Source organism: Vanessa atalanta, chromosome 21 (genome assembly GCF_905147765.1).
Source record: "Vanessa atalanta chromosome 21, ilVanAtal1.2, whole genome shotgun sequence".
Taxonomy (NCBI): Eukaryota; Metazoa; Arthropoda; class Insecta; order Lepidoptera; family Nymphalidae; genus Vanessa; species Vanessa atalanta.
In genome coordinates, this window is record NC_061891.1 from 10,311,329 (window position 1) to 10,333,843 (window position 22,515).

General features: G+C 34.0%; 1 protein-coding gene and 1 pseudogene across 1 annotated transcript in view; one reads left to right on the forward strand and one right to left on the reverse strand.

Moving 5' to 3' along the window:
* LOC125072236 (neuropeptides capa receptor-like) overlaps positions 1–9,042 on the forward strand; it is an 88,535-nt gene extending 79,493 nt beyond the window's left edge. The window contains exons 6-7 of the mRNA XM_047682760.1: positions 5,977–6,160; positions 8,712–9,042. Coding sequence (XP_047538716.1) covers positions 5,977–6,160; positions 8,712–9,042 — 515 coding nt within the window. The remainder of the gene's footprint in view (positions 1–5,976; positions 6,161–8,711) is intronic.
* An 11,717-nt stretch (positions 9,043–20,759) lies between these two features.
* On the reverse strand, positions 20,760–21,785 carry LOC125072491 (annotated as a pseudogene).
* Between the last annotated feature and the right edge of the window lie 730 nt (positions 21,786–22,515).

Here is a 22,515-nt window from a genome sequence, read left to right on the forward strand (position 1 = left end):
ATTAATAAAACTTTAATTTTATATTTTATGCACGGGTGATGGCAGCTCCGGAATATAATTATAGACTAAATGAGCCCGTAAATGTCCCGCCGCTGCATTGGTTTGCCATATCCGTTTAACGAGAAGATTAAAGAAGATATTGAATTTTTATGTGTTTAATTTGTGTTTAAAATTCATCTCGTGCTCAGCGGTGAAGGAAAATATTGTGAGAAAACAAACACGTGTCTAATCGCATTTAAATTTTGCCACATGTGTATCCACCAACCAGCATTAGAGCAGCGTGATGGAATAAGCTCCAAACCTTCGCCTTAGCCCAGCAGTGGGAAACTTACAGGCTGTTACTGTTTAGAAGGTTTAGAGATTATTTCTCTACACAGTTTCAGCGGAAATTGGTGTAAACATATTGCAAATTTTCATCCAACACATACAGGTTTCCTCGTGACATTTACAAAATTCAGCCAAGCTTGTCCGGAGCGATTGAACCCGTAATTAACCGAACCTGAACCATAAGTTTTAATAATATTATAAATACTTAATTTGTCGCACATGTTACAAAGTAAGATATATTTACAGGTACAGAAAGAAGTAAGTCATCCATTGGTAAGGGTGATTTACAAAAGCTACCGGTGGTTAAGGCTTAAGACAGACTTTCTTACATTTCCAGTAACTCTGCCTTTTTACTTTGAGCTTGATACATAAAATACTTTTAATATTCAGACTCATCAAATATTATAAAAATTAAATGTTACAAAAATACGATTAACAATAAGGTTAGCGATGCACAAAACCCTTAAGGTATTATCTTTAAAGTGATTCATACCACCATAATGGACCGGCACCATAATAAGAAGTATTAACCACGCTTTACAGAGCCGTTACCTTGGGAACTGACAAGTTGACCCTTGCACCTTAAATGACTTTAACGCACTCCCCATCAACCTGAACACAACAATACTCAATATTGTTGAAATATGTGATGAGCGACTGATACTCTAGACGGCATACACAAAGCTCAACCACCACCTGAAATTATACTATCGGTGAAGTGTTTTCACGAATTCATGGTGTAATGATGTCTGTGTCCGTTCATTCTGCTTATATTAGAATAAGATAATACTTTGGGTATCCACATGTATAATTCAAACTGTATTTAAGCTTAAGTGATTGTTAGAATTAGTTAATTGTAACTATGAGTGTTTTGGGAGCTGAAACGGCCCATTAATTAGAACACCTGAATCTTAACTAAAGACTCAAAACGAAGCAAGCACTACTGAATTTTTATGTCCTTAGTTTATGTTAAGGACAAAATTTTATGTACCAATTCGCATTTAACCATTGAGGTGGAATTAGCTCCTAAACTCTTCTGCAAACGGACGCTTAAGTCCAACAGCGGAACATTACAGACATAGAACCCAAAAAGTCAAAATCGAAATGTTATTTATTCAGGTAGGCACATGAGAGCACTTTTGAATAGTTATGTTACAGTATTTGAAGTAAATGTAAGGTAGTAAACTGTTTTATTGTATTTATATGTAATTTAATAATTGGTGTTATAATATGTTTATGGTGGTATTCATTACAATCATTGTATTTTATAAAATTGCAATATCTTAAGCAAATTTAGATAAATGTTGCAACCTTGGGAACTAAGTACCTACTAAAACATTTCCGAATAATTATTATAAATGCGAGAATAACTTTATATGTCAGATTCTCATATATGGTATGACTAAGGGCCTGAATCTATCGTTATTAATTTACAAAGTAGCCTTTGTAATAGATAGATAAAAAAATTAATGGAGTCGAGAATAATATGAATGTAGAATTAGCAAAGAGTTAGTTCAATAGATAAGAGGGCCTGTGTTAGGTAAAGAAGGCGCTTCATCAATCGATCGAGGCTCGTTTGGAATTAGCATATTAAAGGTTACAAAGTCTAGTGTGCAGCTTAGTATACCGAAATTGGTTTATAATTATCCCTTTGTGCTGATATACTAAAAATTTTGAAAGGGATTCCAATACAATAAGTTCAATATATATTTGCAAGTCATCAGCCGTCCTAAGTGTCGTATCTTTGCTAAATATTATAAACAGCAAAGTTACCAGCTGTAAACGTCCCACTGCTGGGCTAAGGCCTCCTCTCCCTTTGAGGAGAAGATTTTTAGTTTATTATTTAATTCAACCACTCTGCTCCAATACGAGTTGGTGGTTAAACAGTTGGCAGAATTTTATGAATTTAGACCCACGCATATATGCAGATATGCTTTCGATGTTATCCTTCACCGCTAAGCACGAGGTAAATCATAAACAACAAATTAAGTACACAAAAATTAAGTTGTAATTGCTCGGATTTGAACCAGCGATCATAGGTTAATATGTACTCGTTCTAATCACTAGGCCATCTCGGCTCAGCTAAAAATTGTACTCGGCTAATTTTCATATTCATAGACAATATTTATTTCAATTTGCAGCTGTATTTTTTTGGCCGCTGCAGGTCTAGTGTATCAGATAAACGAAGTCCTAGATTCAAATAACGGAAGCAATAAATTTTATTGGATTTTTCTATCAGAAAATCTAAGTATCGACTTAGGGCAGGACATTGACGAAGGTAACTAGGCTTCGTATAGTAAGTAATGCCACTGATCCCGCGACTGATATCTCTCCGTGAGGTTTGCCTTTCCATCAGATAATGAGAGTAAGGGTGTGTATGTGTGTCTTTACACACACATCTTCACTTAAATATTCGCCGTAGTACGCACTTTATTATAGGTTGTTATCGGTCAGGTGGATCTTATAGTAACAAAATTAAGGCACGTGAAAGTTGGAAAGTATTTTTCAGGTTTGAACCTACAATCCTCGGTTAAGCCGTGCTTTAACCACTGGACTATCTCAGTTGTTTTTCATTTAGTTAAAAAAAAAAACTAATTATACCCTTACGCGTCGAATGCAATAAGGTTTAAGTATTATTATAAATAATATAAACCAAAGTAAAAATACTATTTGTTCAAAAAATTTACTTAGCTCCCAAAGTTAATGGTGCATTGGAGATATAAGGAATGATTCTAATTTCTTACGTCGGTGGTCGGCCACTTTCTATCAGGTGGAGCCATTTGCCGGTTCACCTACCTATTTCATAAAAATAAAAGTAAACAAGTCTGAAAACTTCTCACTGATGGAATAATGCCACGTGTTCTTAATGATAACGCATTCCGACTGTCGCTACACTGTAAGCTAGTTAGTATCGTAATTTTATAAACACGAATTAAACAAAAACTTCAGTAGTAGCACTTTAACTAAGGCCACACGTCTTCAGATAAATTAACTTTAAAAAGATACGTTTTAATAAAATCGAAATTTAACGAAAAATCACAATTTCAATAAATTTAAATGTTTCCTAAAGAGAGGCTGTTAATAAAATCGGAGCCTGGTGACAAATTTTATCAATAGAGCGTGTTAAATTAAATATTGTAGCAGTTAAACGAAAATTTAAAATTAGACAAGCGAGTTAAATTGTATATAAGATCGATCGAAATGTATTTTTGTTGGCGGTATTGTGTTATTACTAGTATTCTGACTAATATGTTGGAAGTAAAACATGTATATTCAAGGCGTGGACGACCTTCACTCGAGGGCATTCAAATTAAATCAAATCAAAGTAAACTTTATTCAAGTAGGCTTTTACACTTTTTGAATCGTCATTTAATAAACTATTTAAAGTAAAGCTACCACTGGTTCGGAATGTAGATTCTACCGAGAAGAACCGGCAAGAAACTCAGTAGTTACTCTTTTTCAACATCCAAAAAAACAGTCATGTTAGTTAAATACAATTATATATGTATGTTATGTCTCCTGCCTGGAAGTCAACGAGTATTAACTGCACGCTTTTTTATCATCAATATAATCTTGTATCGAATAATATTCTTTCTTTACCAATGTATTTTTTTTTACAAATGTCTACGGATTCGTTTTAAAGAAACGGATACCTTGTCCCAAGAATGATTTATTGACTTTGCGGAGTCGGAAACTTGGCGTTATACACATACAATGATTATCACTGATTTTATCAAAGTGATCAATGTTACTACATTTGTTCGTTAGTCGTCAGAGGATTGGCTTGATTGTGGATCGTTAGTTATTATTATTGATGGTTATTTTAGGTTACGTATTATGTTTGGTGATGATGTCTGTCTAGCCGAATTTCTCAACGACGCCTTTTCTCAAATTAAACTAGGCTAGTACTGGACATATTATAGTGCAAAATCAGGTCACGAATGCACTCTGCGTTCCTTCAATCTCGTTATCTGACGGGACAGCTAATCCGATACGGACACAACTTATTCCTAAACTTTCCAGTGAGGAGTTTCGAAGGGATAAACATATTGACTGTCGCTTCTCAATTTATATTTGATAATGTCACGTAAATTTGTAAAAAAATATATAATATTCTTATTAAAATAAAAACATTTATCCGCACCGATCAATCTCTATCGTGTCTTCTCCATAGCACGTGACATTGGCGAAATAATCAATGCCCTCTTGACACAAATAAAAGTCAAAACAATAAAAAAATTAGTTTACATGGTTAGTAAATATACTGTATGAAAATGTTTTAAATATGTCATATGCTTTTACGAAAGGATCCCTTAAAACGTTCCATAGTAATGTTCAAAAATATTTTTAAACCACGTTCGTGTGCTAAAGGTTATTAATAAAGCTAATGACTTTTTTAGATGGGGCGTAATATAAATATAATAATAACCGTACAATTAACAGGAATTAACTTGAAATCGCCTAATGGATCCCACGATACATGAAACCGCATTGAACCATGTTAAATTGTTTTAAACATTAAAATTTATTTAAATCCGACAATTGTTACAGAGCTATGTATTTTTGTTTTGTATGAATATTATATACGCTAATATTTAAACAAAGCAGTTGATTTCATCCCAACCCAATCAATCAGTCGTTTTAGTGTTTAGATAATTACTTATTTTTTTCACGATTTTAGAGTTTGATGGGTTCTTAAGCCGAGATGGCCCAGTGGTTAGAACGCGTGCATCTTAACCGATGATTTCGGGTTCAAACCCAGGCAGGCACCACTGAATTTTCATGTGCTTAATTTGTGTTTATAATTCATCTCGGCGGTGAAGGAAAACATCGTGAGGAAACCTGCATGTGTCTAATTTCAACGAAATTCAGCCACATGTGTATTCCGCCAACCCGCATTGGAGCAGCGTGGTGGAATATGCTCCAAACCTTCTCCTCATAGGGAGAGGAGGCCTTTATCCCAGCAGTGGGACATTTACGGGCTGCTAATGTATGTAATGTAAAAAATGGGTTCTTAAAAAATGTTAAAAAAAATGTGTCAAAATCCATTCCATGTGCAAATTCGAAATAACAGAATTGTACTACATATATATATATCCTATAAGATTCGTGACGTTTTTCCGCGGTGGGAAATTAAATCTGATTTGCTATTACAAAATCAAAATACCAATTTTAATAAAATTTTAAATAAAGTCAGTTGCGCCAATTTATTATGAATGCAAAAAATGCTGAATTATAATTTAAATATCCTCATCGAAATTTTATCGTAATTCATCTAGCTATTTAAGCACGAAGGCGTAATTACAAACTGCAAATCTTTCGTATAGACTTAATTGGGTTTAACATTTAAATTACCGTAATTTCTTATAATCTTTTTTGAACATTCAACTGAATCGGGCTTTGAGCTGATGTGTGAATTGAGATATTTTTAGAACATATAAATCTTAATTAAAGGCTGTACGCTCAGTCCGTACATCGTGAGAAAACCTGCACCTGTTGGATGTAAATCTATTAATACCTCTACGAGCAGTGTGGTCCAAAAACCTTTTCTCCATAACTTCGAACCTCGACCTCGGAGAATCGACCTGTCATCCATTAGATATTTTATTAAATTGGATAATTTTGTTAAATATTATTTTTTTGTTGTAGCGGCAGTTGTCATAGCATTCTTCGTGTGCTGGGCTCCCTTCCACTTCCAACGACTGTTCTTCATCTACGGCACTGGTATTCACCACTACCACACCATCAACGAGTACCTTTTCCTTGCTGCTGGAGTCTTCTACTACATCTCGGCTACCGTCAACCCCATTTTGTACAACATTATGAGCCATAGGTAAAGTGTATATAAGTTACATAAAACTATACAAATAAGAGTTGGTGTGTATATATTTTTATCGTTATTTATTTTATTACTAAAGTGTTATTATTTTACAAAAACTCAAAACTCACTCAAATTTATAAAGATTATCGGAACGAAGTTCTTTTACAGCAGTGTATGTCTCGGCTTTATAATTGTTTTATTTCACACAACAATTTTGTAATTGTCATTTCATTATTCTCAAACGTCGTTTATTTATCATCTTCATTTGTTTCTTCTCGTTGTTATATTAATTTGGAAAGATGAAACTTTGGCTATACATCGATAAAGTGGTTAAAAAATTAAAGTTAATCTTATTTTATTTACTCAATAATAACATAAACTTGGTGGTAGGTAGTACGGAGTACCCGTCATACATTCTATCACCAAACGCCTTGGTATTGTTATGTTCCGGTTTGAAGGGTGAGTGAGCCAGTGTAACTACATACATAAGGGACATAACGTCATAGTTCCAGTAGAAAAATTATCTACAAAATCTTAAATTCTAAGTTGTTGTACTAGTGTTACACACATTTCCGAAAGTTATACATACATACATATTCAGTGCACAAACACATACACTGTACCAATTAGATTGATTGAATAAAATAAAAAATATATAACGATCACTAAATACAATTACAAATGTACGTTTTTAATTAATTTAAAATATTCACGATTCAATACTTCTTAACAATACATCATTATAATAGCAAAGACACAATCATTTTATAAAATGAGAAAACATCAAATGATTTAATTTAATCTACGTATGTTGTCTTACAAAGACTTAAGTTTTCCGAATTCAAAGGTGAGAAGCGCTCTAATCTGAGAGAAGATCCTCGTCTACAAATTCCATTTAGGTCCGCGTTTCAGACGTTTTATTACTTAAACTTCAGAAAATGCTTTACAAAATATTTTGTTAAATATAAGCAACGGTTTCCAAATTAAATACGACATTTATTTATTTACATTTTCTAATCTAGTCGTTGATATAAAAATATAATTATTAATTTGTAATTATGTAAATATATTTTAAAAAAGACAAAAGGTTGCTTATCTTAAAGCGCTTGAAATTGCGAAGCGCTTCAACTATATTTTTAATAAGAAAATTGGCTTATAAGTATTTAATTACATTAAAAAATGACTGTTTATATAATATTACTATATGTAGATAATATATGAAACGGGCAACTTACGATAATTGTCTATATTTTTATATAAACATTTCATATTTAAATCAATACACAACATGTTTCTTTGTTTAAATACAAATTTCCAGTAATTAAAATATTTATATTTATTTTATAAACACGTGAATAAGAGATGAGATGTTTATGTATTAGTTTCAGATTTTTATATTTTCTATTTTTTTACGATATATGTAGTAAGCGGCTACTACCACCTTATAGATACATACATTGACACTTTTAGAAATATTAATATTGACCATTCCCTATATCGCCAATACACCAACAACCTTGGGTACTAAGATGTTATGAATCTTGTAGTATAATTACAGGAGTAGGTTTTAAACTGGCTCACAAACCCTTTAAACCAGCACACAAAAACACTGAGTACTGCTATTTGATGATGAGTGGAAAGTACCTACCTACTTGCACAAAGCCAAGTAAACTCTACCACTATTGATCTTGTGCGCCTTATAACCCTGGCCTTCTCCTCTCATAACGCGCCAACCTGGTGAACTAAGCTGTCGAGTTCCTTGTGCCCGTAGTTACTATGTCCCATTCACCCTTGAAGCCAACTATTTCTATTAAATGATTGTTAGTATTAAATACACGACTCATAATCCGACTAAGGTGTAGATGATGACTAGAAGATGTAGGTGATTCGACCTCTCTCCTTAGCATCTAGACACGCGGGAGCGTGTCAGCCAAGTACAAGTAACAGAACTGGCGAGCAGCACCGTGTGTAATATTACACGAACCATTTGGAGCCACTTTTGACCTCCTCATAACTCAAAAACTATTTGACATAAATATGTCAAAATTGGCTCATATATTGGGACTCGCGAGATACATATGTGTTCCAAATTTCATAAACACATATCTAACGGTTATTTAGATATTAACGTCTAAAAATCGTCATTTTTATCACTGACTGACCTATAGATCAAAACTATATCCTACTTCCAGGTGACCTAGAAAGTTGAAATTTGGCATGTAGGTAGAGAATTAGGCCAAAAAAGGAAAAACAGACCTTAGGCTACAATATTTTCTCCTAAATTATATGAAGAAATGATATTTTATGTAGTTATAAATAGATTTCAGGAAGGACCATTGTACTTGGCAACCATATAGATCTCACTTCTTTTGTCGTTGAAGTCAACAACCAAGGTATATACCATAATATTGGACTTGGCTCTCATTTTTACATTTATATTTTTGATGGGATTTAATATTAGTGGATACACAGGAGCTGGATTTTGAGATACATGCTAATTTTTCTCAAGTGGTTTTCTATTGTATTTTATTGTATTGTATATTAACTTATTAATCTCCCACAGATACCGAATCGCTTTCAAAGAAACCCTTTGCTGCCGAAAAGTTCGTCGCAAGAAGAGCAGATACCGTGACCAGTCGAGCATCAGAGAAACCATGGTCAACCACACATCCGATGGCTCACATCTAGTGAGGGTCAGGTCTCAGAGCCACGAACACAGGAATCGGACTGAGTTCCGAGGAAGACGGAGCAGCTTCTGCAGTAGTGACTCCACGAGTCTCTACAGCGACCGATGGAGAGATTACAATCGAAGACCGAAAGGCGTTTGGAGTAGAAATAATAATGAATCGAGTCAACTTATGCTTAAGGATTATAAATATGATTGTGAACTGTAAGCCTAATGTACTTCTGTAAAAATAAGTAAAGTAACAAAGAGTACATTTACCACAGTTGGAAAAAAATATTCTGCCCAATTTAGAGGAAGTTTGTTCTTTGCGAAATATTTAAAGTAATATAAAAAGAACTTTTTGTAAATGAAACACGGTTGGGCTAAAGACTTCTTTCGAGTAGACGGGTTATTGCGTATACCACCAGAATTTTTAGCAGAATTTTGTCTGTTACCTGCAAGTTTTAGCACATCAAAGTTGAACACTGTATGCCATGACAAACCCGCAACCCCCAATAAAATGCACGTGTACTAACCACTAGGCTATTTCGGCCAATTCAAAATACTCAGACGGATGTACCACGTGTTAAAAATATTTTTATTTTTATAAGAAAACGATTACTAAATATTTTTTATATAATAGTTTATTATACCAACTTGAATACAACCTTTGTTGGAATAAGTTTATAATTAATCGATATTTTCATTTAATGGAATTGGATTATTATATCAATTTACATATGAAGGAGAGGGTTCACCCTCTCCTCTCCCCCACCTCACATAGCATATAAAATGATTATTGGAAATAAGATAATTTGTATTGTATAGCATTATTATTATTTTGTATTCTTACAATCAGTGAGGGTGACGCCGGTGGCCGCCACACGCTAGGTGAGTCGGCATAAAATTTGTCAAAACTACAGGAAATATGCCGGTGGCGGCGTTTTGTGGTTGGGGCCAATGGCTCATGTGCGGCAACCCTGACTGTTTCATTGGTCTAGTCATGAGACCGCAGATCTGATGGTTCTAAGTTTAGCGCCGAGTCGGGCCACTAAATATTTCTGAGATTTTTCACCTAAGGTTTAGTAGTTTAAGAAAAAGGCACATATTATTAGTATTTATTTATAGATTGATCTAGTGTTGAAGTACTATTTTAAATGTAATTTGAATTACAAAAAGCTTGTAAAATAATTATGTAGATTTTTGTAAGTTGCATTGTGTAATGTACTAATAGCATTGTTATCATAAATGTCTTTATAATGTAACATATAAGTCGTGGATTACGTGTAATAAATAATTAACAATTAATAATGTGTGTTTTCTTTATATTTTGGTGAGGATGGAGCTAATTTTTGTTGCGTTTCTAATGATAATTTAGGGATTTTATATCTTCTAAATCGGGGCGCGAGTTGAATAGTCTAGGTGGTCATATTTTTCGCAACCAATCTATTTTTAATAGAATAATAAAAATAATAAATATTAATTTCCCCTGCAGACGTATCATAATTCACATTACATTAGCAGCCTGTAAATTTCCCACTGCTGGGCTAAGGCCTCCTGTCCCTTTGAGGAGAAGGTTTGGAGCATACTCCACCACGCTGCTCCAATGCGGGTTGGTGGAATACACATGTGGCAGAATTGAGTTGAATTTAGACACATGCAGGCTTCCTCGCGATATTTCCCTTCACCGTCGAGCACGAGATGATTTATAAATACAAATTAAGCACATGAATATTCAGTGGTGCTTGCCTGGGTTTCAACCAAAAATCATCGGTTAAGATGCACGCGTTCTAACCACTGCGCCATCTCGGCTCGTTAATAATTTGTAATGTTAATAAATTCAAGATATATATTTTTTAACTTTTTTGGCGCTGTAAGAAATATTAACCGTTCCTTACATCACCTATGCGCCACCAACCTTGGGAACTAAGATGTTATGTCCCTTGTGCCTGTGATTATTATGTGATATCGATCTGAGTGAATGTCCTTATCATCAGAATGTGGGGCAAAATGTGGTTTTCTATTCACTTTAAGCACTACACACCTTCTAGACGTGTTGATTATACAACGGCTAGCACTGAAGTGTGGTGTCGCCGACTCGCACCGACCGTTCTAGACTCTGTCGAAACGTTATCTAACACTGACAATGCTTGCGGCTCGTTATCAAAACAAATCCCGTATTGTTGACATCATCGACATATAATATAATCTACAATATATCATGTAAGTTGGGACATATGATTTCCAGGATAACTTTGTATCGTAAGAAAAGTAAGAAGATATCCCCGTCCCCCTTTTTAGCCACTGAAACATAAACAATCTCCGAGCGATTAATCCGAATTTATAACGTACTCTTCCTAATGCATGGTAAAACACGAGCCGCGTAATCTTTCACGCTCTTAACATATTCTTTCGTTTCGTTTTGAAGGGTTTTTTTACACTGTTTATTCAAAAAATATAATGTTACCCCATTTAAATACACGCACAGATAAATATTTAAAATAAATGCGTTGTGTATTTTGAATGAAGTTCAATGTTTAGAGAAAATTATATGAAATTGAATTTGTCATAATTATTTCCCATTTTTTAAATAATGTTGATATTTTTAATGTCTGAACATCTGTTATTTATTGAAAGAAACTCATAACAAAGTGTTCGTATGCATATTTTGACAGCGTTTTCTTTGACATTAAATGGTGAATTATATTTCAAAAATTTTAACAAGAATTAATAAAATACTAAATTGCTTATCCATGTTAATAAATTGTGCTTAAGTCAAATAATAAGTTGGGGGCAGATCAGTTTTGCGGTACACAGAAATGTCACCCAAGCTTAAGACCCCTATAATGAATACCTATAGTAATAAGTAGTATAGGTTACTTGTATCCAATAGATGACTGCATCGATTCAAAATATCAAAATCAATATATACTTCACTCAAATCTCTTGTTAGCGCATTGGAATTATCATTTTACAGTAAATTGATCTTCTTCTTCCATTTTCTGCAAGTCGAAAATCATATGATTTTAACTTCTAAAACAATTCTAGTAGTCTAGTGGTCCGACATGGCCCTCATAAGAGGTGAATTTTAACCGATGATTTTGAGTTCAATCCCGGGGCAAGCACCACTGAAATCTATGCTTAGTTTGTATTTATAATTCATCTCGTGTTGTACAGTGACGGGAAACATCGTCAGGAAACCTGCACGTGTTGGATGATAACCTGCCATCGCCTAAACCAGACTGGAGCAGCGTGGTGGAGTCAGCTGCAAATCTTCTCCTCAAAAGAGAGGAGAGATATTTTTATTTCAACAGTTCTAGTTTCTATTCCTGGTCTCCGTTACTGTGGTATCAATAAAAACGCCAACATAATCTGCAGCTCGTGCCAAAAGTACAACGCTTGCGGATCCTTAAACAAACCAAACGATTCATACCGTGTGACAATTTTCACTGGACTCATAGAACATTGAACATTTTATATATTTACCATATTTAAATATCATGTTATTGTCTATACTAATATTATAAATGCGAAAGTAACTCTGTCTGTCTGGCTATTTCTCTATCACGGCAATACCACTGAACGGAATTTAATGAAATTTGGTTTCATCTTGAACTCCAAGGAAGGCCAGGCTACTTTAACGCCTACTACCTGATGACTAACCCCTAAAACGACCACTTACCATATGTTGGCAAAATAGTCCGTTAGCCAACCCATATCATAAAAAAATATATAGATGGTATACCGGTGCTACGCGTTCATGCCATTTTCATTATGAATACTCTGTGTCAAGAATGTGAGCTGGACACGTGGCAGAAATACATAATTTACTGAAACGTTGCTCGTTACATCGTATTGTTGAGTAATTGTAGGTATTTTCTGAACGAATGAAAAATATAATGGTACTTAATGACTGGCTATACTAAGCTGCGATAGGAATATTACGAAGGAAAAGGGCATCTCTAATATATTTCTAAGATTGGAAATTGTAAACAATTATAAAGTATGACACAAAAACCTTGAGTTTCTTTCGTTGGTTTAACACACGGGTGTTTGCTTCTTTGAGTTAGTGTTAAAACTTTACACTAACGGTTTGACAATCAAGAAGTAAATGATCCACTATTACGTAAAAAATACTTTTGATAAAAAATTGGTTAAAAAATATTTCTGGTTTCAAAAATCCATATAATACATAAATTAAATAGTTAAAGCGTTATCTGCTTTAGTCTACCTTTGCATAAATGGAATAAATAATAATCGAATACAGTAAACAGGTATAGTATTAAAATAAATCTGAAATCCGAAAATAAAACCATAAATACTGTAATATATTTTTTCTAAATTCTTCTTATATATTTTTATTTGATAGTAAATAGAGATTGGAATGTATATTACTATTTTTGGACGGACAATCCAAAACAAATAACATATTTACTAAATGATACCCACCCGCTTATATAATTCTATAAGAGTTAAAATAAATACACTAGAGTTATTAAAGTTGCAAAGTAAACTTATTTTATGAAATTGCTTCCAGTTCTTTATATAGACAGATTAAAGAAACGTCTTAAGGGTCGACGCTATTTCTGAGCGATGAAATTCATTTTATAATGAAACAATTCTGAGTCTTCATTCGTTAATTTTAGCCTACTCATCATGGTAACAAGGTAATGATAACTACTGAACCACTCATAGATAAATTTTCTATCCGAAACCAAAACGAATTATTTCTTAAACAAACATATTATCATTATATTAAGTCCTAAAGTTATAGTTTCTAACTTTTCCAAGGGGCACCCATATAAATAGATTGGAGAAGGCTTTTATGCAATCTATAACCTGGGCCCAAAAGATTCGTTAAGATGTAAATTTAAAAAAATCAAAATGATGACTGTCGTTTCTCAATTTGTTCCTGACAATGTTATGTATGTACACATAAACATAAATGATTTTTCCAGAAATTGTGGCGTATATACTATTCATACTAGGTACAAACATAAACTTGTTACTCCAAGCACCCGATTACACAGTGTTAGTAATCCTTATGTGGGGCAATGTATACGTTGTTACAACAGTATCCCATATAAAGTTCAAAATATTAAAACACTAATGACTTCTTAGTTGTTTACTCACCTTGGGAATGAGATGATCCCCTCCTGGTTGTTTTAAATAACGAAAATATATTTATTGTTATATTATGAAAAAAATATTTTAAAAAAAACCCGTTGAATTCCATTCGCCGGTTCTTCTGAGGTCCGAGGTGATAATTTCCGAACAGGTGGTAGACTTTTGACAGAATAAGCAAGTGTAATACTTCCATATTGAATAAAACCGCCATCTTGGTGTGGTATTGTATGGTACCCTCACGGTTGCTAGCGCTTTAGCAATGTAAGGAATGGTAAATATTTCTTATGTGAATATAGTAGTGATGACCGCTTACCATCCGAACAACTTTTTTTTCCAGTAAGTACTCTTGAAGAAAAGAAAGGGTTAAATCAAAAGATCCCTAGTGGGATATATCCCCACCCTTATGTCAGACTTATATTACTATGATAATGATGTTTTCACAAAATGTTTTCCAGGAAACTGCACAAATATTTGTTTTAGTAATTTTTTTCAGTTCAGCGATTTTAATACGATCTCGTTGAGAGAGCTGCATTAGATGTCCTACGGCGCGTGTTTTTGAAATGTATCGACGAATATATTATATTAATTCTACTAATGTATTAATGAAGCATTGTTGTGGAATACTTTTTCAGGATCATAATTGTTTTGTTTTTAGTTTTGATCACTTTGGAATACTGACTAAAAAAAAACAATGAACTATTATTTCATACATATATCGCGGGGCAAATATTCGACAAATGAAATTTGTTTTGTATATGTATATAAAAAAAGAAAGCCACATGCTTATAAAAGGAAAATTTGATGAAAAATCACCTTCAATCGAAGTTTGTTTTTATGTACACCATCTACTAAAGCAACAATCAAAATTCGACTCTTATGCACTTCTTAGTCATTTTTAAACTTCAAAAGGAAAAAACAGCAAACATTAAAAGCCACCTGATATGAACAAAACAAACAGTTCATAATAACAGTTTTCAATGATTGATCAACACATTAAAAACACAAGGCGTAACTAGAATAAATAAAATTATTATTAAATTAAAAACTAGGTTTGAAAGAAAGATAGAGAAATGGCAATATGAATGTATGAAGAATCAAGTGAACCCTCGAAAAAATACAGCAGATATTACTTTGTCTTTAACAATATAACTTTAGCATAAATCCGTTAAAAACTTTTTTATGGTAAAGGTTGGCGGACGAGCATTTAGGTTACCTGATGGTAAGTAGTCACCACCGCCCGTAGACAATGGTGCTGTGAGAAATATTCACCATTCCTTACGACGCCAATGCGCCACCAACCTTGGGAAATAAGATGTTATGTCCCTTGTACCTGTAGTTGGCGGCACTGGCTCACTCACCCTTCAAACAGGAACACAACAATACTGAGTACTGTTGTTTGGAGGAAGACTATCTGATGAGTGGGTGGTACTTACACATGCGGGCTTGCACAAAGCCCTACCACCAAGTGAAAATTGGTGCATGAATTGAATGAATTTATATCTAAATAATTTAACGAAAATAAAATGGCGTAAATTAACATATAAACAATTATTACTTGCATGTAAAATTTAAAGGACATTAAATGTTGCCATGTTTTATTCAATTACTGGTGAAACATAATCCTCCCCTCTACCGTCGGGTGCGCTATTTTACAGAGGGCGAGTATATCACGATCAATGTCAAGTTTTAAAAGCTTCTTCGCCATTATCTTATTACGAACAATATGATTTAATATAGAATCTACGTGACGTTGCGAATACAAGTATCATAGTTTGAATTAAAACGGATATTAAATACTCGCACAAATCAAACATCCTACTTAAATAATATTTTATACATTACATTCGAGTTATTCTGCAAAAACTCTCGAATAGACACTCGACAATCAGAATCAGAATCAGATCTCAAGAATACTGTTCACGGCAGTCCAATTTATTTATTTATATATAAAAGTGAAATACCACTCACTGATCTCAAATCTCAGAAATTATAACACCTACAAACTTGAAATATGGCTGGTAGGTTCCTTATAGGGTGTAGACATTTGCTAAGAACGGATTTTACGAAACTCCGGCCCTAAGAGGGTGAAACGAGGATCGGGTGTTTGTATTATATAAATTTCGCGCGGGTAAAGCCGCAATTTCAGCTAGTATTCATATAAGACCAGGTTCCATGTCGTTCGTCAAAGCATCACGGTAGCATAGTGGGTTTCTGGTATACTAGGCCGCACCAGGCTCACATACGCCCTCTCCCTCTTTCACGTGAGCACGGGTGAAACGTTCCATGTTGTTGGCAAATAAAATCCATCGTCGCAATTAAATATTTACGTATGTTTATTTCAATTCCTTCGTCATTTGGGAGATTTTCATTTTTGTTATTTTTCGAAGGAAAATATAGGTCATGAAACTTCCAATGATTTCAGTTTTTTTTTTATTTCATTATAAAACCAGAGATTTTTTTTTACGGAAGTTTATTTGGTTAAATATTTCTTACAGTAGCAATATGAATGGGCCAATAGTCCAATAGTCTAGTAGTACCAATAGTCGATGGGCACGCAGGTGACTACATACCATCAATACAGCCTATTCATTTATAAATATAATTAATTTCTTAAGACAAGTGTGAATCACGGAGCAGGCGCATAAGTTTTTATTCGAAAAAAAATAATATAGGGTAAAATATACATATCCGTATGATAGACCATTTATCTTTAAAGTTCTTTTCCTTTTGACCTCATCAACATATGTAACCAAACCTTTAAATAAAAGAGACGTCCCAACGACTAAAATCTTTTTCGTATTAGGCAAATTTCAAAAGAATAAGGAAAAATACGATAACGAAAATTTATAAATATTCAGTATCTAAATCTGCTTACACTGACAATAACAAAAGTAATTTACAATATTCTAACAAAAATACTCAATGAAAAACATATTCGTAAATAATAAAAACCGAACGTAACAATTCCCTTTGTGAAAACTAAATGAGTCGAGTGGACCCATCGAACGATATTGTTTTCAAACATACATTTTCCATTTTTGTTTGGAATATATCAGCGTCAAGTGCGTGGTCCGCATGAGGATACATAAATGTATACATTAAATGTTTTGCATTCAATCCTAACCCATTGATCCGATTGAGTTAAAACAAAAGTTAAAACATTTTTTTATATTTGTAAATGTACATTTACGAACAAAATATATTTTCCTTACTCACTAACCGACCCGACCTCTTTATCCTCTATTTTACTCTATTTTTAGATTTTAGATGAATTTAGATTATAAGATGTTAGCGATAGTATTGATAGTCTGTCTATAGTGTTGTCACGTAGCAATACTATAGATAGTATCAATAGTATCGATAAGGAATACCATTACTTTTAACCTAAGCTATCCACACTATCGATAGTATCGATTCTTTAGTGATATCGATAGCAAGTGATTTTTCGATAATATCATTTTCCCAAGATAAGTAATTTAGTAAGGCAAATAATGACACAAAATATTTAAATAAATTTAATGAAATTTGGCCCAGTAAAGAATATAAGAATTAATTCAATTATCTCATGTACTAAAATTATGTGTCTTCTTGTAGAATTATATGTATGATAATAATAATGACCTACGACCGAATATATTTAAAGATGCGTTACAAAAAAAAAAAATCAACGACAACTCAGGGCCAGGATTCAGGAACATTATCAAGAATTGGACTATGTAATTATCCTTTTCATTTACTGACTATCGATAGTCCAAAACCATCGATATTATCGCTGTTATCAATAGTATTCCTCAAGGAGAGCTATTGATACTATTGTTAGTATTGATCAAAACAATACTATCGATAGAACTATCGATATCTTGAATAATTTTCGAGATCACCTATCGATAGTCAAACTATCGATAGTTCTGCAACACTGCGGCATATATTATTCAAATGGTAAACTAAAGATGCTGCACAACACTAATGTTAACGATTAAAGCAATTAGATGCCACTTACGACCGAATATCTTTCTATTGTGCTATATAAAACAATTAGCGCAACTTGTACAGCAAAACAAGTTGTTGTTTACTTGCAAATGTCCTTTTGCTGGGATCTGCTTTTGAAGGAAAGATCTTTGAACATATTCTAAATCACTGCTCCATTACGGGTCGAGCACACATGTTTTCAGCCCGCGTCAAAAAATCAGTAGTTCAATCACCCAAAGAACTCAATATATTCGGAAGATTCACGTGTTCTAACCACGCGGCCATCTCGCCTGCTTATATTACTTACTTCATTTTATAATATTTAACTAAAGAAAATTTATAGCAAACCCTTTTATTTGCCAAGAATTATCTACTGGTATGAAAAAAATAAAAAAAATAAAAATCTGTGTAAGAAATACAGCACCAAGCTTGTTTTCAGACTAGCATTATTAAAGAATTGAAAATTGTTTTAATAAACCGGAACGAACTGCTCACTCCCAGGCTTATCATAACATTAAACCCGCTAGCAAAAAGATGCTTCGCACGAATATCTGTTTTATAAAATGTAGCCTTAAAAGCTTCCTTATAAAAGACTACCTATATATGCAGCATAGTATACAAACTTAATATTTGATATTAAATAGTAACTATCAACACTTTAATAGTAAATTTTTAATAACCTGTTTAAGTTACTATATAAAAGCGAATTGTGTACTGTGTTCATAGCTTCTGTTATGTTTAAGTTAAGCATTTGTAAGTTTTTTGAAATGCAATGTTTAAGTAAACTTGACGTGTCTCTATTTGTTATAATTTATGCTTAGATATTTAGGTAGTAAGGGTCCGATTGAGTAACTAATATAAATACTAATAAAATAAAAAAAAAGACAAAAACAAATGTCACTGGACGATTCGTACACTTTCAATTTCTTTACACGATGTACAAAAATAGTGAGAAGCGGTAAATAAAGCAATTATTTAGAGACGATCGAACGATATCGTACGATACGGCATACGATACAATCAATTATTACAGGCCAAACCCACATAGTGTTAGTGTACAATATTTTCATTAAAACTATATTAATTTTATAAAATGTGTAACTTAATTTAAAGTCGCAGCTTCAGAGCTTCCCATCTGCAAAAATCCCTGGACAGAGTGTTGAGGCTGCCGCGGATTCGTTAGAGTAAGGAGGCACATTTTTACGTATGACGACTGGGAAACGCACTATCGCGCCACTTTAGTATCCCGAGCGAATTATTGTACTGGACAGGAAAATCACTGTAAGCATGCCAGTTTTAGTATATTATATTTATTATATTATTTAAGAAGCTTCGTTTCGCAGTTACACCCGCTTTCGTTTCAGACTGAGAAGAGCGAATTTCATATTCCGGTACCTTAAAAACGACTAACCCGACGAACTCGAACAAACTTTGTAACAAATATCAAAAGCAAAACAATTATCGAAACAATCTCTAACAAGCCATTGTAATCTTACAAGTTTAATTAAATTTTAAGTTACAATCCATTTGTAATGTAGATTCTTCCGAGAAAAGCTGAAGAGATACTTGTTTTTACCCATCATTTACATAATCTGCTGAGTCTCGCATCACCGTAACATCCTCGTCTTCAAGACAATCAGCGTAATTTCGAACCTCTTTAACTTCGTCGTGGACAAAGCTAGAAGCCTCAATTTTTTAAGACTTTCTGCGTTCTCGAGTTATTTAAGTCAATATTCGCTAATTTTATTGCTCACTCATAACCAATTTTTTTTTTTTATGATATATTTCAGCCTATTAATTAATTTGGTCATACAGTTATCAGAGCCGACCTATTGTAATAAACATAAACCTACTTATTTGTTACTTATTAATATGTGGTGACATTAAATGTGATGTATTAAGACATTTTTTTAATATTGTTTAACTTAATATTGGGGACAAAACTACTTTGCGGACAAACCCTATTATCTCAGAAAAACTGAACTAATCAAAATTGGTTAAAGTCACACCTTTTGTGAACTGGGAAATAAATTGATTATACAAATATTCAACTAACAATTATATAAGTAGCCTTTGACAAGTTGAAAATAATAACTATCTCGGAGCGAAGCAGAATGTTACGCGGTGAGTAGGTTAACCTTATGTATTCTGGAATTCGGAACTCACGAACAAAACTTTTCGTTTGTGATATGAATATAGTTATAACAAATTTAATATTTAAATAGTTATTAATCTCGTCTAGATTCTCTCGCTGTGCTGTACATAAGCCTTTAGATGGTCAAGAAATTACGCAAATGAAAGACTGTATATCGCACATGCATGCATACACGTTTTCCGAGACTTGTTTTCTTTTAAGTTTAGAGCGATCGCTTATTATATGAACTGTATAATTTTTTTTTATTAAAATAACCTTCTTGGTAGATTTCCATCACAGCCACTATTCTTAAAAGATAAAGCGGTTTTAATCTGATGGGACGACAATCCGACGCGACCGGAGAGCTTACCGGCTTTATATCCGTGTCTTTCGAGGTACGGAATCGCCAACATTACAATTTTTTTTTTATGTTATAGGTGGCAAATGAGCAGGAGACTCACCTGATGGAAAGTGACTATCACCGCCCATGGACATCTGCAATACCGGGGGGCTTGCAGGTGCATTGCCGGCCTTTAAGGAGGGTACGCTCTTTGAAATAAAACTAGTTTTTAACGGATTTAATCGCGTATATTAATTATTTTATTTTAACATCCCGACGTTTCGAGCACTTTGCAGTGTTCGTGGTCACGGGCAGACTAAGGTGACATTTGTCTGTTCGAATTAAAAAGAAATATTATTTACAACTACCGCCAACGATTTCTTAATTGGTATCTTGAGTAGCGTTCCAGTTGCACGCAGAAGGCACTAACTGTATCTTTAGGTCTTGCAGTCTGTTGGATTTGGGATTTTAAATTTTTAATAAGTGGATCCCAAGTGTTAGAAAGTCTCCAACCATCTTCTCTATTGAAGTTCGGATGTTTTTGAATTTCAATAGCCTCGCGTATCATTCTAGGAATGAATCTGTGTTCTCTAGCGAGGATCTGTGGTTTATCAAATCGAATAAAATGGTTAGGTTTATCCAGAGCATGTTCACAGACTGCATACTTTGAAGAACGCCTATTTTTGACATCTCCTATATGTTCCTTGACCCTAGTACCGATGGTTCTCTTTGTTTGACCTATGTAAGATAAACCACACTCACATTCGAGTTTATATACTCACGCAGTTTGTAAAGGGATATTACTCTTGATAGGTCTCAAGAACTGGCTCACTTTCTTATGAGGCTTGTAAATGGTTTTAATCGAAGCTCGCTTCAAGATATTGCCAATCCTGTCTGTAACTCCCTTCACATATGGTAGAAATGCAGGTTGTCACTCAACTGTGGGTGGCTTGATACGGCTTCTGCGATGCTGGCGAGGCACGGGCAGCTTGTTCTGGTGGAGTGCAAGCTTGACCTGAAGTAGCTCGTCCTCTAGGTGTTCAGCATCGCAGAGATGGTGGGCTCTCTGAAACAAAGATTTGCCAACGGTAGCTAACTGACTAAGGTGGTGGTGCGAGTCACCATTGAGGTATTTATTGGTGTGTGTGGGTTTCCTATAAACTGTGTGACTTAATGTATTGTCAGGATTCCTGATAATAAGGATGTCAAGAAAAGCTAAAGAATTATTTGCCTCTAATTCCATAGTAAATTGAATGTTTTTATTTATAGAATTGAGATGTACTAAAAATGCAGATGTCAGATCACTAGATAGTATTGTGAAAGTGTCATCTACGTACCGTTTATAAAACCTAGGTGTTATTGGTCCGGAGCGAAGAGCCCTCTCCTCTAGGTCTTCCATGAATAAATCATGATTTACATTCAATTTGAGCCGAGATGGCCCAGTGGTTAGAACGCGTGCATCTTAACCGATGATTTCGGGTTCAAACCCTGGCAGGCACCACTGAAATTTCATGTGCTTAATTTGTGTTTATAATTCATCTCGTGCTCGGCGGTGAAGGAAAACATCGTGAGGAAACCTGCATGTGTCTAATTTCAACGAAATTCTGCCACATGTGTATTCCGCCAACCCGCATTGGAGCAGCGTGGTGGAATATGCTCCAAACCTTCTCCTCAAAGGGAGAGGAGGCCTTTATCCCAGCAGTGGGACATTTACGGGCTGCTAATGCTAATGCTAATGCTTTTCTTGAAGGTTCCCAAGTCGTACCGGTTCGGAATAACCGCCGGCGAAAGCTGGTTCCACAGAGTGGTTGTGCGAGGCAGAAAATGTCTTAAAAATCGCGCTGTTGTGGATTTTCAGACATCTAGGTGGTGCGGGTGATATTAATACTACCTACTACGTAGTAGCTTCTGAGAATTTATTTTCAGATAAACCCAATAACGTTGGCCCGACACAGGGCTTGGGATCCTTAGCCTTATAATATGAACATATTTATCTACTAACTGCTCTGTAACGTGTATATATATATATATCTATATATATATATACATATATATCTTTTATTATTATATATATATAGTTACCTACGTATCTAAAATAAGAGATTTCTATTCCCTAATTACTATTTTAGGGT